We start from the raw sequence: 15646 nt of genomic DNA on the forward strand, positions 1-15646 counted from the left end.
TAGTTCCCTGCCTTGCTCTTACCACTTTCCTTAAATAATTGCACCACATTAACTATCTTCTGGCACCTCACCCACGACTGTCGATGATACAGATATGTCAGCAAGGGTCCCAGCAATCTCTTCCCAAGCTTGCCACAATGCTCCAGAAAACACTTGATCAGGTCCCAGGGATTAACTTGATGCATTTTAAGACCACTAACACCTCTTCTGTAATATGGACACTTTTCAAGACATCACTATTTATCTTCTTAAGTTCCCTAGCTTCCATGTCCTTTTCAACAGTAAATACAGACACAAAATATTCGTTTAGTATCTCCTGTGGTTCCACACAGACAGCATCGTTGATCTTTGACGGGCTTGAGTGTCCCCCTAGTTACCCTTTTGTCCTTTACATATTTGTAGAATCCCTTTGGATTCTCCTCAACCCTATTTGCCAAAGCTATCTCATGTCCTCTAATTTGCCCTCCTGACTTACCTCGAGTAGTCTAGTGCCCTTATATTCCTCTCGGGATTCACTCGATCCCAGCTGTCTATACCTGATATATGCCGCCTCCTTTTTCTTGAGCAGAGCCTCAATTTCTCTATTTATCCAGCAATCCCTACCCCTACCAGTATTGCCCTTCACACTAACAGGAAGATATTGTCTCTGGACTCTTGCTATCTAATTTTGAATGCCTTCCACTTTCCAACCAACTCTCTGCTTGTAAGCAGCCTTCCCCAATCAATTTTTGAAAGTTCCTACCTAATATTGTCAATATTGGCCTTAATCCAATTTAGAACTTTAACTTTTAAGATCAGGTCTATCCTTTTCTGTAACTATTTTAAAACAAATGGTATTATGATCACTTTCCCCAAGGTGTTCTCCCACTGTTACCTCAGCTACTGTCCTGATTAAATCCCAAGAGGTGGTCATGGTTTGCTCCTTCGCTGATCGGTCCATCCACATATTAATTAAAAAAAAATTCTTGTACATACTCAAATTCCTCTCCATCCAAGCCCTTAACACTATGGCAGTCCCAGTCTATGCTTGGAAAGTTAAAATCCCTCACCATTACAACCCTGTTATTCTTACAGATATCCAAGATCTCCTTACATATTTGCATCTCAATTTCCTGCTGATATTTGAGGGGTGCCTGCAAAACAATCCCAATAAGGTGATCATCCTGTTCTTATTTCTTGGTTCCACCCATATGACTTCAGATGTCGGGTGAAGTTATGCGATATAATTCCTTGTGTCTTAACAGCTGAAGACACTAATCACTTACCAAGTTTCATAGAGGAAAATGCTCTTGCACTGCAATTATAAATGGTCTTACTGCAAGAGTAGCAGGGGAGAAGAAAGCACAGTGGGGGAAAAGTAAAACGAGCTACAAATAGAATAAGAAAGTCTCTGCCAGACTGGTGAGACATCGCGAAAGAAAATCAAACTATCCCGCCATAGAAAACTAAGTGACTGATCGGTGACTATTATCTTTTCATTCCAAACTCATTTATTTCAAATTAAGAGGCGGGTAATGAAGAATTTAAATCAGGTTACTAAGATATCAGAACTGGGAGTATTAACTGAAATTAATAGCTCAAACAGGGTACCAGCCAGATTGTCAAGATGAGACAGATGGACATCAATGAATAAAAACATGTGTATAAAACTGCTTTTTCCAAATGCAACATTAATCTGATCGAGCTGTATAACGACAGTTGGTTATGTGTCATCAAAAGACTATCTTCAGGCTAAAATGGGCTAAAATCATTCACAAACTTGCCTGAGCTAATGGATGAATTTCCACCTCGTGATCCCCCACGACCTCTGTTGGACTGTCCTCCACCTCGCCCTCTCCCTGCTCCAGGCCGCCTTCGACTATCACGATATGGTCTTGCATCCCGGTCATCTTCAGCAGCCTGTGACCAATCACTTAATTCATCCCTTTTTTCAGATTCAGTCTCGGAAGCATTTGATAATTCTGAATTTGTACCTGCACAAACAACAAACTAATTGTGAACAACATAATTTGAATCTCTTTTCAGTGTGGCCCAAGCAGACAAATGCTGTATTAGCAGTTTTAAAATACTGTTAGTACCTTAAACCTGTGGTTTATTACAATATTGACCAGCAGAAATCAACTCAGTACTGTTCTGAGAAGCTACATAATCTTGAAAACTTTTATCATCTTTTGAGCCCAGCTCTGGTGAAAATCCAAATATTTTCATGTCTTTCCACATTACAATAACCACTTATCCTTGGAATATTATAATGAACCTCCACTACGTTCTTTTAATTGCTATTTTATACTCTGACCATAACATTTCATAAAGTTCCATTTTGTCTTATACAAAGCAAAGACTACCATCTTGCTTTTGTATTCTAAATTACAAAATCATCTCAATTTATATGTTTTTATAGAATTTAATATTTGCACTGACATATATAATGTGTCAAAAAACACCTTTTTTGGCTGGGAGGGCAGAGGAAGGACCAAGACAGGGCGAGCCAAAGACCAAGAGAAACTGAGACAGAGACAGCTAGCGAGCCAGTGAGAGCGAGAGCCTGACCCAGTGAGAAATGATGCTAACCTCATTGTGTAACTAATCAGAGGTCCAGCTAATGCTCTGGGAACATGGATCCAAATTCTACCATGGCAACTGGTAAAATTTAAAAACAGCCAACAGACCTGAAACACAAAATTACTCTCAGCACTGCTGCCTCACAGCACCAGGGTCCCAGGTTCAATTTCAAACTCGGGTGACTGTGTGGAGTTTGCACATTCTCTCAGTGTCTGCGTGGGTTTCCTCCAGGTGTTCCGGTTTCCTCCCACAGTCTAAAGATGTACAGGTCAGGTGAATTGGCCACGCTAAATTGCCCATAGCGTTAGGTACATTAGTCAGAGGGTCGGTGTGGACTTGTTGGGCCAAAGGGCCTGTTTCCACACTGTAGGGAATCTAATCTAATCTAATCTAATCAAACAATTGATAGTTTCACTTAAGTGTCTTTCAGGAAAGAGACTCTGCCATTCCTTACCCAATCTGCCATACATGGGACTAAAAGACTCTGAACCACTCTTAGACATTGTCACCACTCTTAAACTGAGTGGCTTGCCAGGCAAAGTCACACCCAGATTCCAACCAATAATTTTTTTAAAACCCTAAACTTTATTAAAAGGGCAGGAGGATTATTTGGGAATCTTCACACTAATGAGCCAAAAATAAATTGTAGGTAAAATATAGGGAAGCATTCTGGAAGATGGAAAAATAAAAATCTGAACAGGTATAATGTATGAAGTGGAAGTCAGCAGGTGTCCTTTGGAGGATTTTACAGATTTTAACAATGGAAAATTTTAGATTTCTTCTACTTAGAACTCTGCAAGGTTTTTAATAACGTGCGCACAGGTGATTAGTGCACAAGGATGATTCAGCAACTTTTAGCGAAATAAATATGGAAGAATATCAAGGACTGTATTCAGTGCTTGCTTTGTTTGACTCTTTTATGTAAAATGTTGGTTTTGAACAGTGGAATCATGTGCCTCCATTCTTTCAGTAAAGAAAATATCTGAAATACCAGATACTTGTCTTAAAGAAGAAGTGGTCTTGTTCGGGATCGCAACAACTTTTAATAAAAAATAAGAATGATTTATCCTAGTTTGCAGATAACACTACTAGGAGGCACATAGGTTGTATAGTTGGGAATTTGAAGTTTCAAAGAGACAGACAAAATGAGTGAGTGGCTAATACTTTTGCAGATATAATTCAAAATTAGAAAGTGAGAGGTCAACTGCTTTCAAATTCAAGGTAGATAAAGTTGAACATGTTCTTATATGGTATAAACGAAGAGCTGTAAAGGAGAAATAAAAAGTGTTTACAAAGAAAATGCAAGCATTAAATCATTACAAATTAGTGCACCAGTACTAAAGTAATAGCTTTAAAGAAGATTGAAACAGGAAGTGAGGAAGTGACACTTTAATTTTACACAGCTGTCCTCAGAATCCACTTGGATTACTGCAATTAGTTTTGGGCTCTGAACCACTGGAACAACAATGGATTTTAGCATAACCTTTAGCTTAGTCTAGTTAGAAATTAAATCAAAAAATATCATTTGCACATGTGAAAATCTTTCAAAAGGCTGTGGATGTTGTGCCATTTGAAATTTAAAACCAACATTAATATGTTGTCAGGTAAAAGACAAAAAAGGTCTGAATGGTAATCAAGTACATATCAGCTAAAATCTCACTGAATGTGAAACAGGATCAAAGCTCTGAAAGGCCAACTACTATTCCTTTATTCGAACAGTTCTGATGAATATGGAGATATTTAGCTGAAAAGGCAGAATACAAATTCAAAGTGACAAGCTAAATGCAAGAGGAATCAATGTACCTATAGTTGAAGTATTAAAACTTTGATCAGGGCAATATATTGAGAATACCCAGGCATTAGTAGTAATATGCGAAAGGATCAACAGAACTAATTCACAGCTCAAAACATTTCATCTGTTGAGAAGTTTAAAGACCCTTTGTTTATTCTGGGGTAAAGTCAAATGAACTATTATATTGACCAAGGAACAGGGCAAGTGAATAACATCACATTGAAAACTGCCACAAAATTTAGAACCGGGAGCAATTGGTTCAAGATGAAGAGATAAAGTACATAGACCATGAATTCTGTCCTCCAGTTTGATGTTCCCAGCTTCAGTAGCTTGTGGTTAAAGTTTTAATCAGAGCTACCTTTCTTTTGCTATTAACCTCTTCCCCCAGAGCAACACTTAATCTCTTATTGACACAGTTACCATTCTCAGAGTCACAGAGATGTACAGCATGGAAACAGACCCTTCGGTCCAACTCATTCATGCCGACCAGATATCCCAACCCAATCTAGTCTCACCTGCCAGTACCCAGCCCATATCCCTCCAAACCTTCCTATTCATATATCCACCCAGATGTCTTTTAAATGTTTCAACTGTACTAGCCTCCACCACTTCCTATGGCAGCTCATTCCATACACTTACCACCCTCTGTGTGAAAAGGTTGCCCCTTAGGACTCTTATATCTTTCCTCTCTCACCCTAAACCTGTACCCTGCAGTTCTGGACTCCCCCACCCTAGAGAAAAGACCTTATCCATGCCCCTCATGATTTAATAAACCTCTACAAAGGTCATCCCTCAGCCTCAGACGCTCCAGGGAAAACAGCCCTAGCCTATTCAACCTCTCCCTATACCTCAAATCCTCCAACTCTGGCAACATCCTTGTAATCTTTTCTGAAACCTTCTCCAAAAGTGGCCTAAGCAATGTCCTGTACAGCCGCAACATGACCTCCCAACTCCTGTACTCAATACTCTGACCAATAAAGGAAAGCATACCAAACGCCTTCTTCACTATCCTATCTACCTGTGACTCCACTTTCAAGGAGCTATGAACCTGCACTCCAAGGTCTCTTTGTTCAGCAACACTCCCTAGGACCTTACCATTAAGGTGTCTAAGTCCTGTTAAGATTTGCTTTTCTAAAATGCAGCACCTCGCTTTATCGAAATTAAGCTCCATCTGCCACTATTCAGCCCCATTGACTCACATGATCAAGATCCTGTTGTAACCTGGGATAACCTTCTTCGCTGTCCACTACACTTCTAATTTTGGTGTCATCTGCAAACCTACTAACTATACCTCTCAAGCTCACATCCAAATAATTTATACAAATGACGAAAAGTAGTGGACCCAACACCGATCCTTGTGGCACTCCACTGGTCACAGGCCTCCAGTCTGAAAAACAATCCACCGACACCACCCTCTGTCTTCTACCTTTGAGACAGTTCTGTATCCAAATGGCAAGCTCTTCCTGTATTCTGTGAGATCTAACCTTGTTAACCAGTCTCCCACAGGGAACCTTGTCGAACACCTTACTGAAGTCCATATAGATCACATCTACCACTCTGCCCTCATCAATCCTCTTTGTTACTACTTCAAAAAACTCAATCAAGTTTGAGAGACATGATTTCCCATGCACAAAGCCATGTTGACTATCCCTAATCAGTCCTTGCCTTTCCAAATACATCTACATCCTGTCCCCCAGGATTCCCTCCAATAACTTGCCCACAACAGACATCAGGCTCACTGGTCGATAGCTCCCTGGCTTGGCCTTACCAACTTTAAATAGTGGCACCACCTCTAGTTGTCCGGCACCTCACCCATGACTATCGATGATACAAATATCTCAGCAAGAGGCCCAACAATCACTTCCCTCGTTTCCCACAGAGTTCTAGGATACACCTGATCTGGTCCTGGGGATTTATCCACTTTTATGTATTTCAAGATATCCAGCACCTCCTGCTAGGTAATATGGACATTTTTCAAGATGTCACCTTCAATTTCCCTACATTCTATATCTTCCATGTCCTTTTCCACAGTAAATATGGATTCAAAATACTTGTTTAGTGTCTCCCCCAATCTCTTGCAGCTCCACACAAAGGCTGCCTTGCTGATCTTTGAGGGGCCCTATCCTCTCCCTAGTTACCCTTTTGTCTTTAATGTATTTGTAAAAACCCTTTGGATTCTCCTTAACTCTATCTGCCAAAGCTATCTCATGCTCCCTTTTTGCCCTCCTGATTTCCCTCTTAAGTATACTCCTACTGCCTTTATATTTCACAGATTCACCTGATCTATCCTGTCTATACCTTACATACGCTTCCTTCTTTTTCTTACCAAGCCCTCAATTTCTTTAGTCATCCAGCATTCTCTGTGCCTACCAGCCTTTCCTTTCACCTTAACAGGAATATTCTGTCTCTGGATTCTCATCATCTCATTTCTGAAGGTTTCCCATTTTCCAGCCAACCCTTTACCTGCGAACGTCTGCCCCCAATCAACGTTTGAAAGCTCTTGCCGAATAGTCAGAATTGCCTTTCTCCAATTCTGAACTTCACTTTTAGATCTGATCTATCCTTTTCCATCACTATTTTAAAACTAATAGAATAATGGTCGCTGGCCCTAAAGTGCTCCCCCACCGACACCTCAGTCACCTGCCCTGCCTTATTTCCCAACAGTAGGTCAAGCTTTGGAACTTCTCTAGTAGGTACACCCACATACCGAATCACAAACTTTTCTCATACATACGTAACAAATTCCCCTCCATTTAAACCGTTAATACTATAGCAGTTCCAGGCTATGTTTGGAAAGTTAAAATCCCCTACCATAACCACCCTATTATTCTTATAGATAATGGAGATCTCCTTACAAATTTGTTTCTCAATTTCCCTCTGACTATTAGTGGATCTAAATACAATCTCAATAAGGTGATCAACCCTTTCTTATTTCTCAGTTCCACCCAAATTACTTCCCTGGATGTATTCCCGGGAATATCCGCCCTCAGTACAGCTGTAATGCTATCCTTTATAAAAAATACCACTCCCCCTCCTCTCTTGCCTCCCTTTCTGTCCTTCCTGTAGCATTTGTATTCTGGAACATTAAGCTGCCAGTCCTGTCTGCCCCGGAGCCACGTTTCCCTAATTGCTATTCCTAGTCCCATGTTCCTAAACCATGCCCCGAGTTCATCTGCCTTCGCTATTAGGGCCCTTGCATTGAAATAAATGCAGTTTATCAATCCTATCTTGTTCTCTTTGCCCCTGCCTGTCCTGACTGTTTGACTCACTTCTTTTCTCAACTGTACCAGTCTCAGATTGATCGCTTTCCTCACTACCTCCCTGGGTCCCATGCCCCTACCTTACTACTTCTGATCCTCCCGAGTAGTTCTAGTAAATCTCCCTGCCAGTTTATTAGTTCGCTTCAAATTTAGATGCGATCCGTCCTTCTTGTCCAGGTCGCCTCTGCCTCAGAAGAGATTCCAATGATCCAAAAATGTGAATCCTTCTCCCATATATCAGCTCCTCAGCTATGCATTCCTCTGCTCTATTCTCCTATTCCTACGCTCACTAGCTCATAGCACTGGGAGTAATCCAGATATTACTACTCTCGAGGGCCCCCTTTTTAAATTCCTGCCTAACTCTATATTCTCCCTTAAGAACCTCAACCTTTTCCCTTCCTATGACATTGTACACATTGGAGCCAATGACATCTGGCTAGGCCCTTTCCCCCTTCAGAACATTCTGCACCCTCTCTGAGATATCCTTGATCCTCGCACCATTATGATCTTTCTCTGCTGGCCACAGAAATGTCTGGCTATGCCTTGGACTAGGGAGTCCCCTAACACAATCCATCTCTTCGAACCCAGCGTACCCCACATTGCATTAGAGCCAGTCTCAATACCAGAAACTTGGCTCTTCCTGCTACATTCCCCAGAGAATCCATCACCCCCTACATTTTCCAAACATTGTTTGAAATGCGGACAGCCATAGAAGACTCTTGCACTACCCGCCTACCTCTCTTACCTTTTCTAGAGTTAACCCATCTATGTGACTGTATGCGCGGCTTTTCTCCCTTCCTATAACTGCCATCCATCACACCCTCCTTGCTCTTGTCAATTCCTCATTGCCTCTAACTGCCGCTCCAACCATTCCATTCAATCTGATAGGATTCGCAACCAACCGCATTTATTGCGGATATAATCCTCAATAACACAAACTCTCCCTAAACACCAACATCCGACAAGAGCATATCACTCTGCTAAGAGCCATTTTTGGTTCTTCAAATCTGCAGACCCAAAAAATAGGACTGTCTTATTTCTCTACAAGACACTGCTCCAGGCTAACTTAAAAATATAAGCCAGATGTATTAAGTTTAATCAATAAAACATATAATCAAGAACCCATTCTGTTCTCCTTGCCTTTTGGTCAATAACACCTGTGATCTTTAATCTCCCAACCTGTAACCATTCTCTTTTGTTCTACTTTCGCCTCCACACTTTTTCAACAGCATGAAACTCCTCACATTTCCATGTTTCCTCAACAGCAAAGAGGTCATATTGGACTCAAAAGGTTAATTGTTTCTTTCTTCTTCTCAGAAGCTGCTAGACCATGCCTAGCTTCTCCAGCACTTTTATTTTAGGTAAGGTGTACCAAATTTATATTTAGCTACTTTATTGAGGTGATGATAAGTAGACCACTTAAGTAAATAATGTGGAATTTATTTAAGCTAGGATTGTATAGATATTTAAGGGAATAGAAGGTAAATAGTAGAAGATGGTATTAATAATAACATTAGCAAATTTGCTGATGATACAAAGCTGGGTTGAAGGGTGAAATGTGAGGAGGATGTTAGGAGATTACAGGATGACCTGGACAGGTTAGGTGAGTGGACAGATGCATGGCAGATGCAGTTTAATGTGGATAAATGTATGGTTATCCACTTTGGTGGTAAGAACAGAAAGGCAGATTACTACCTAAATGGAGTCAAGTTAGGTAAAGGGTAGTACAAAGACATCTGGGCGTTCTTGTACACCAGTCAATGAAGGCAAGCTTGCAGGTACAGCAGGTAGTGAAGAAAGCTAATAGCATGCTGGCCTTCATAACAAAAGGGATTGAGTATAGAAGCAAAGAGGTTCTTCTGTAGCTGTACAGGGCCCTGGTGAGACCGCAACTGGAATATTGTGTGCAGTTCTGGTCTTCAAATTTGAGGAAAGACATTCTGGCTATTGAGGAAGTGCAGCGTCGGTTTACAAGGTCAATTCCTGGAATGGCAGGACTATCTTATGTTAAAAGATTGGAGCGACTGGGCTTGTATACCCTTGAGCTTAGAAGACTGAGAGGGGATCTGATTGAGACGTATAAGATTATTAAAGGATTGGACATTCTGGAGGCAGGAAACATGTTTCCGCTGATGGGGGAGTCCCGAACCAGAGGACACAGCTTAAAAATAAGGGGTAGGCCATTTAGGACAGAGACGAGGAGAAACTTCTTCACCCAGAGAGTGGTGGGTGTGTGGAATGCTCTGCCCCAGAGGGCAGCGGAGGACCAGTCTCTAGATTCGTTTAAGAAAGAGTTGGATAGAGCTCTCAAGGATAGTGGAATCAAGGGTTTATGGCGATAAGGCAGGAACAGGATACTGATTGAGGATGATCAGCCATGATCATAATGAATGGTGGTGCAGGCTCAAAAGGCAGAATGGCCTCCTCCTGCACCTATTGTCTAGGTATTTAAACAAGCATTATGAGGATGACACAGCTTTATTCCATCCTGTACTTTGGTTCAATGGCAAAACTTTCTCAAACTATTAAGAAAACTATCATTTTAGCCTCCTCCTCAATCCTTGCCACTGACTCTCCTCTCTTCCTTTGACCAGGCTGAATGATGGCAAACAAGATTTTGATTTTCTGTTTGATCAAGAACACACTTTCAAGGTTTACATTTTATTCACTCTCAAGACCACTCACACCTATTTCTACAACATCATTTCCAAATTCTAATTGTTGCTAGAACATTTTTCACTCCTATTTCTAGCCTAAACCTCTCGAAGATCATTTTTCCAGCTCCCAAGTTCTCTGCCCGAAGGCAGGTCTTTGGCAATGATTAGCCTAACCATGGCAAAGTGACATAGCTTTTACTACTCACAGGGTGAGGAGAAGGTTGACCCGAAGTCTTCCTCAGTCAAAATGGGGTTCAAACTCCATGCTGTTGGCATTAACAAGATTCATGCACTAGCTATCTGGATAGCTGAGCTATCTGCCCCCTGCATTTTCTGCTCTTCATAAATTCTTCAGTTTGACCAAACTCCAGTTGCTCAGGATTATGCTTCATGTAATTTAACTCAGTCATAACTCCCCCGTCATGAATTTACATTGGTTTCTTCTTCGCACATCATTGAATTTTATGTATTTGTTGTAATAATGATGTCTCTGCATAGCCTTGGTCCTCCCTACCTCTGTAACCTCTTTCAATCGAATGATCTTCTCTGCATACTTCATTACACTGATCTCTATCTCAAATATTTTCTATTTTATCTCTTATGATAAAAGATGGAAGTCCAACTGACCTATATCATGACTTGCTCATTTTTTTGAGGATCAGATTTGTCATCCTTCAAATTTTCTTTTTCAAAGAATGTTAGACAATAGATGATACTATGAATGCAAGGGAAGAGTTTGCAGAATAATGTAATCAAAAACAGAAATTGCTGGAAAGGCTCTGCAGTTCAGTGAAACCAAAACGTTAACTCTGATTTCACTCCACTCAAGCTGTCAGACCTGCTGAGCTTTTCCAGCAATGTCTGTTTTTGTTTACATTATGAATGCAAAGGGAAAACACTTAAGCACAGAGATCAGAGGAATGAAGTATGCAGAAAGGATCATTAGATTGAAGGAGTTACAGAGGTAGCAAGGAGCAAGGCTATGGTGAGACTTCACCAAATGAACTGCGGATGCTGGAAATCAAATAAAAACCAATTGCTGGGAAGGCTCAGCATCTATGACGAGAAATCAGAGTTAACGTTTTGGTTTCAGTGAGCAGTTTTTTTCGGTTTTCCTTATTAATGTAAAACTGTTTTGTATCCTCTATATAAACAATCATTTACGTCATTTTACAACCATTCCCTATTGAATAATACTTGTCAGTTGAAGCATCTTAGCCAAACTAACACGAAAAATAAGAAACAAAATTACCATAACCAGACGTATAATTTGGCCCTCGACGACCACGGCCACGATATGATCTGCTGGCATGAACTGAGGAAGCAGTACTCTCGTCTGTAATATAGCCCTTATCTTTCTCTGGCCGACTTGTCACTGGCCGATATCCCATACCAATCTGTCGAAGTTGCTCATCAATTTGCAAACGGTCCAGTCTCAGTTGTTCTACTTCCTAAAATAGGCAAATGTAAGATAAATTAAATCACTATCCCTTAACCTATTTGAGCAAGTCATGGTATTGTGTCATTGATACTGATAAGGAAAAATATTTAGAGTCAGAGCTGTACAGTACGAAGACAGACCCATCGGTCCAACCCGCCCACGCCAACCAGGTAATCCTAAATTAATCTAATCCCATTTGCCTGCACTTGCCCCATATCCCTCTTAACCCTTCCTATTCATATACCCATCCAGATGCCTTTTAAATGTTGTAATTGTACCAGCTTCCACAACTTCTTCTGGCAGCTCATTCCATACACACACCATCCTCTGTGTGAAAAAGTTGCCCATTAGTTACCTTTTAAATCTTTCTCCTCTCACCTTTAACCTAAGCCCTCAAGGCTTGGATTCCCCCACCCAGATAAAAAGATCAAGGTTATTCACCCTGTCAGTGTTCATGATTTTATAAGCCTCTATAAAGGTCACCCCTCAGCCTCGAACACTCTCGGAAAACAGCCCCAACCTGGTCAGCCTCTCCCTATCACTCACACTATCCAACACAGGCAACATCTTTGTAAATCTTTTCTGAACCCATTCAAGTTTCACAACATCTTTCCTTCAGCAGTGAGACCAGAACTGAATACCATATTTCAAAAGTGGCCTAACCAATATCCTGTGCAGCTACCAGATGACATCCCAACTCCTATACTCAATGCACTGACCATTAAAAGCAAATTTACCAAATGCCTTCTTCACTACCAAGTCTAGCTGAGACTCCACCTTCAAGGAACTGTGAACCTGTACTCCCCAGGACATTACCACGAAGTGTAGAAGTCCTACCTTGATTTGCCTTTCCAAAATGCAACATTTATCTAAATTAGGTGGATCAGTGTTTGGATTACTGCCTCACAGTGCCAGGGACCCAGGTTTGATTCCAGCCTCAGGCGACTGACTGTGTGGAGTTTGTACATTCTCCATGTGTCTGCAGGTTTCCTCCAGGTGCTCTGGTTTCTTCCCACAGTTCAAAGATTTGCAGTTTAGGTGGATTGTCCATGCTAAATTGCCCATAATGTCCAGGAACATGCAGGCGAGGTGGATCAGTCTTGGGAAATACAGTGTTATAGGGATTGGGTAGGGGGTCAGGGGTGGGTCTGGGTGGGACGCTCTTTAGAGGACATCATGGACTGAATGGCCTACTTCTATACTGTAGGGATTCTGTGATAAACTCCTCGGCCTACTGGCCCATCTGATCAAGGTCTCGTTGTACTCAACCTCCTCCACTGTCCACTACACCATCGATTTTGGTGTTATCTGCAAACTTACTATTGTAACGATACTATGGCTTTAAGAGATGCATTTCTTACTTTTTTTTTTAAAAGAGAGGTTTTGAGGCAGAGGTGTAGAGCTATCTATTGAAAACTCAAAGTAAACAGCTTGTGAGGCTTTAGTTTTTTTTAAAAAGTTAGAATAGAAGCAACCTGAATGGATGTAGTCGAGCTCCCACAGAACCGAAAACGTTTCAGTAGCAGTCAATCTCAGCTGGGTTTTGGACGCTGCAGTACATCTCTCCCTGATACGCTCAGTTTTCAGGATGTTTTTTCCCCTCCTGCTGCTGGAGTTGCACATGAGACAATCTAATTTTCTGAGCTTCCTTTTTGCCAATGGATGATACTATGTTGGAACAGTTACCGTCTAGTTGTAAAATAATCTCCAATTGAGTTAAGCTATTCAAAGTTCTTCTTTCTTTTGCTGCATTCTTACACGACAGTTAAAATAAAGTGTATTTTGCTTCAAATCTAGTAGTCTGAACAGCTGAACTGCATCTCGAACAACACTTCTTACAGTTCCCTTAAAAAAAAGAGAAGTTGGGGTCTGGACTTTATTCTGAATATATTTTGAGGGGGTTTGGTCTGGTTCATAACACTAACCATTCCTCCTATATTCACATCCAAATCATTTTATATAAATGCCAAAAAGCAGTGAACCCAGCACTGATCCTTGCGGCAGACTGCTGGTCACAGGTTTCCAGTCCGAAAAACAATTCTCTACCACAACACTCTGGCTTCGATCTTTGACCCAATTTGTTTTTATCCAAAGTTTCTTGAGGGTTAACTGTGATGCAGACCAAAATAAAAAAGACAAGGAGGATGAAAGAAGGATAAAGAATATCTAGTGGGGAGCATGACATTTTTCATTCTGATCAGGAATGAAAAGAATCAACTCAAATTGAAAATAATGTAACAGATCTTCCCATCTCCAGATAGTTAGAAAGTAGCCCTGAAAGACACATGCCAGGCCTCTCTGAAATCCTGACACTGCTTACGTGGTAATTGCAATGGAAGTTCAAACTTCTGATGGGTAATTAACTGGTGCCTGGAACCCAAATGAGTTACAGACTTGAGAGAATTCTGACTTACTGAATAGCTAGTCAATCAGCAAATGTTAGAATATTAAATCTGGTGCACCTCATGTGCAAGTAAAAAAAAACTGACTCCCTAATCACTGATGCTGAACCACTGCTGAGCCAATCTGACCTGACTCCATCCCAAAACAAAAATTTATGTTGCCTAGGCTGCCTAGTCAGTTAGCTGCTCTGCATCTGTCAGGATCAATCTTGTCTCAGGAGTTTGGCAAGAAAATTCCCAGGAAGGAAAGTGAGCAAGTTTTTGTTATATCTGGGTGAGAAATAGGAATTCTGACCCTAGTCACACAATTTGAGCCAATATTTGTCTTTGCACCATCTGCAGTGCCACAGGTCGTTGTCTGGCTAACTAATTGATTCAAATAGAAATAAAATATTGAACCATGTGAAAACCTCAATACATAAAATTATGTTTTCAGTTCACTTTGAAATGGTGTGAAAGCTAAACTCAAAGAATCAACATCTTTCACAGTTCCACAGAAACACTGCAAGCTCGAGTGTGTAGGAACGGTCTCCAAAACGCATTTTAAAAAAAATTCTTAGGGGAATGCCCCTTTGCAGAACAAAAGCAGTTGAGAATCAAGAAAAACTGGATTATACTGGTCACTTTTTAAAAATGTATTTATTAATTGTGCAAAAGTAACAAATAGGACATGAAGACAGAGCTGGAACCTGACAGTAGATAATAGTTTAACCCAGACAGATAGTCCAGCTGTGACAGAGATTGTACTTAAACAGTATTTGACATGCCTCTGTGCATTACAATAGTCACAACCTGCAATGAGCAAAACTGCCTCAACTTCAAATTTTAAAGACCAGTGTGCACCAATACAAAATGAGGAACGGCAATCCCCAAGGAAATAAATTTGAGAACAAAAACATGAAGCACAAAGGCACGAATGAGGCACACGTAACACAAATTATACCCTTTTCTCTATTTCAGAAGAACTTTAGGTTAATCTGGTGCACTAAATATTATTACAAGTAATAAAGTGTAAAAATATCAAGTAATGGACAATGAACATGGTAATCCAGATATATTATTTAAAATACCGGAAGAAAAACCCAAAGGCACACTTTTGCAGAGATACTTAAAATGACATGATGATCAAGATTTGACCTTCAGGAATGTAGACCTTCATCAGCTATTTTTAATAGATGAGGACCTTAAAAGCTTAGCTCATCTTGACCTTCCCCAATGGGTATGGTTTCTAATTTTCTAAAAAGCTAAAATAGATCTGGTTGGATGGAAACACAATCACTAACAAAAAAAAACACCTAACGTCTAGAGTACACAAGCTTGTTGTCCTTACCCACGACATTACCCCAATGAATTGAAATATGCAAATAAAGGAAATGGCATTGGAAAAGAAAAAAGTAGAGTAGCTTTGTGGTGTTACATTGTGATATTATTACTAAACACACAATTCAGCATCATCAGCACTTTCATAAGCAGACCAAGTGTCCTACATGACAGACAAAACTGATTAATTTGATCCTTGTAGTACAGCTGCA

The 15646-nt window shown here is 40.6% G+C and overlaps 1 protein-coding gene across 3 annotated transcripts in view; it reads right to left on the reverse strand.

The window, feature by feature from the left end:
- Positions 1 to 15646, reverse strand: part of fxr1 (fragile X mental retardation, autosomal homolog 1) — a 109972-nt gene that overhangs the window by 23649 nt on the left and 70677 nt on the right. For all 3 annotated transcript variants that reach the window (XM_043702362.1, XM_043702363.1, XM_043702361.1), the window contains exons 12-13: positions 11524 to 11722; positions 1764 to 1973 (exon numbers count right to left, since the gene is read on the reverse strand). In XM_043702362.1, coding sequence (XP_043558297.1) covers positions 1764 to 1973; positions 11524 to 11722 — 409 coding nt within the window. The remainder of the gene's footprint in view (positions 1 to 1763; positions 1974 to 11523; positions 11723 to 15646) is intronic.

This window comes from Chiloscyllium plagiosum, chromosome 13 (genome assembly GCF_004010195.1).
Source record: "Chiloscyllium plagiosum isolate BGI_BamShark_2017 chromosome 13, ASM401019v2, whole genome shotgun sequence".
Classification (NCBI taxonomy): Eukaryota; Metazoa; Chordata; class Chondrichthyes; order Orectolobiformes; family Hemiscylliidae; genus Chiloscyllium; species Chiloscyllium plagiosum.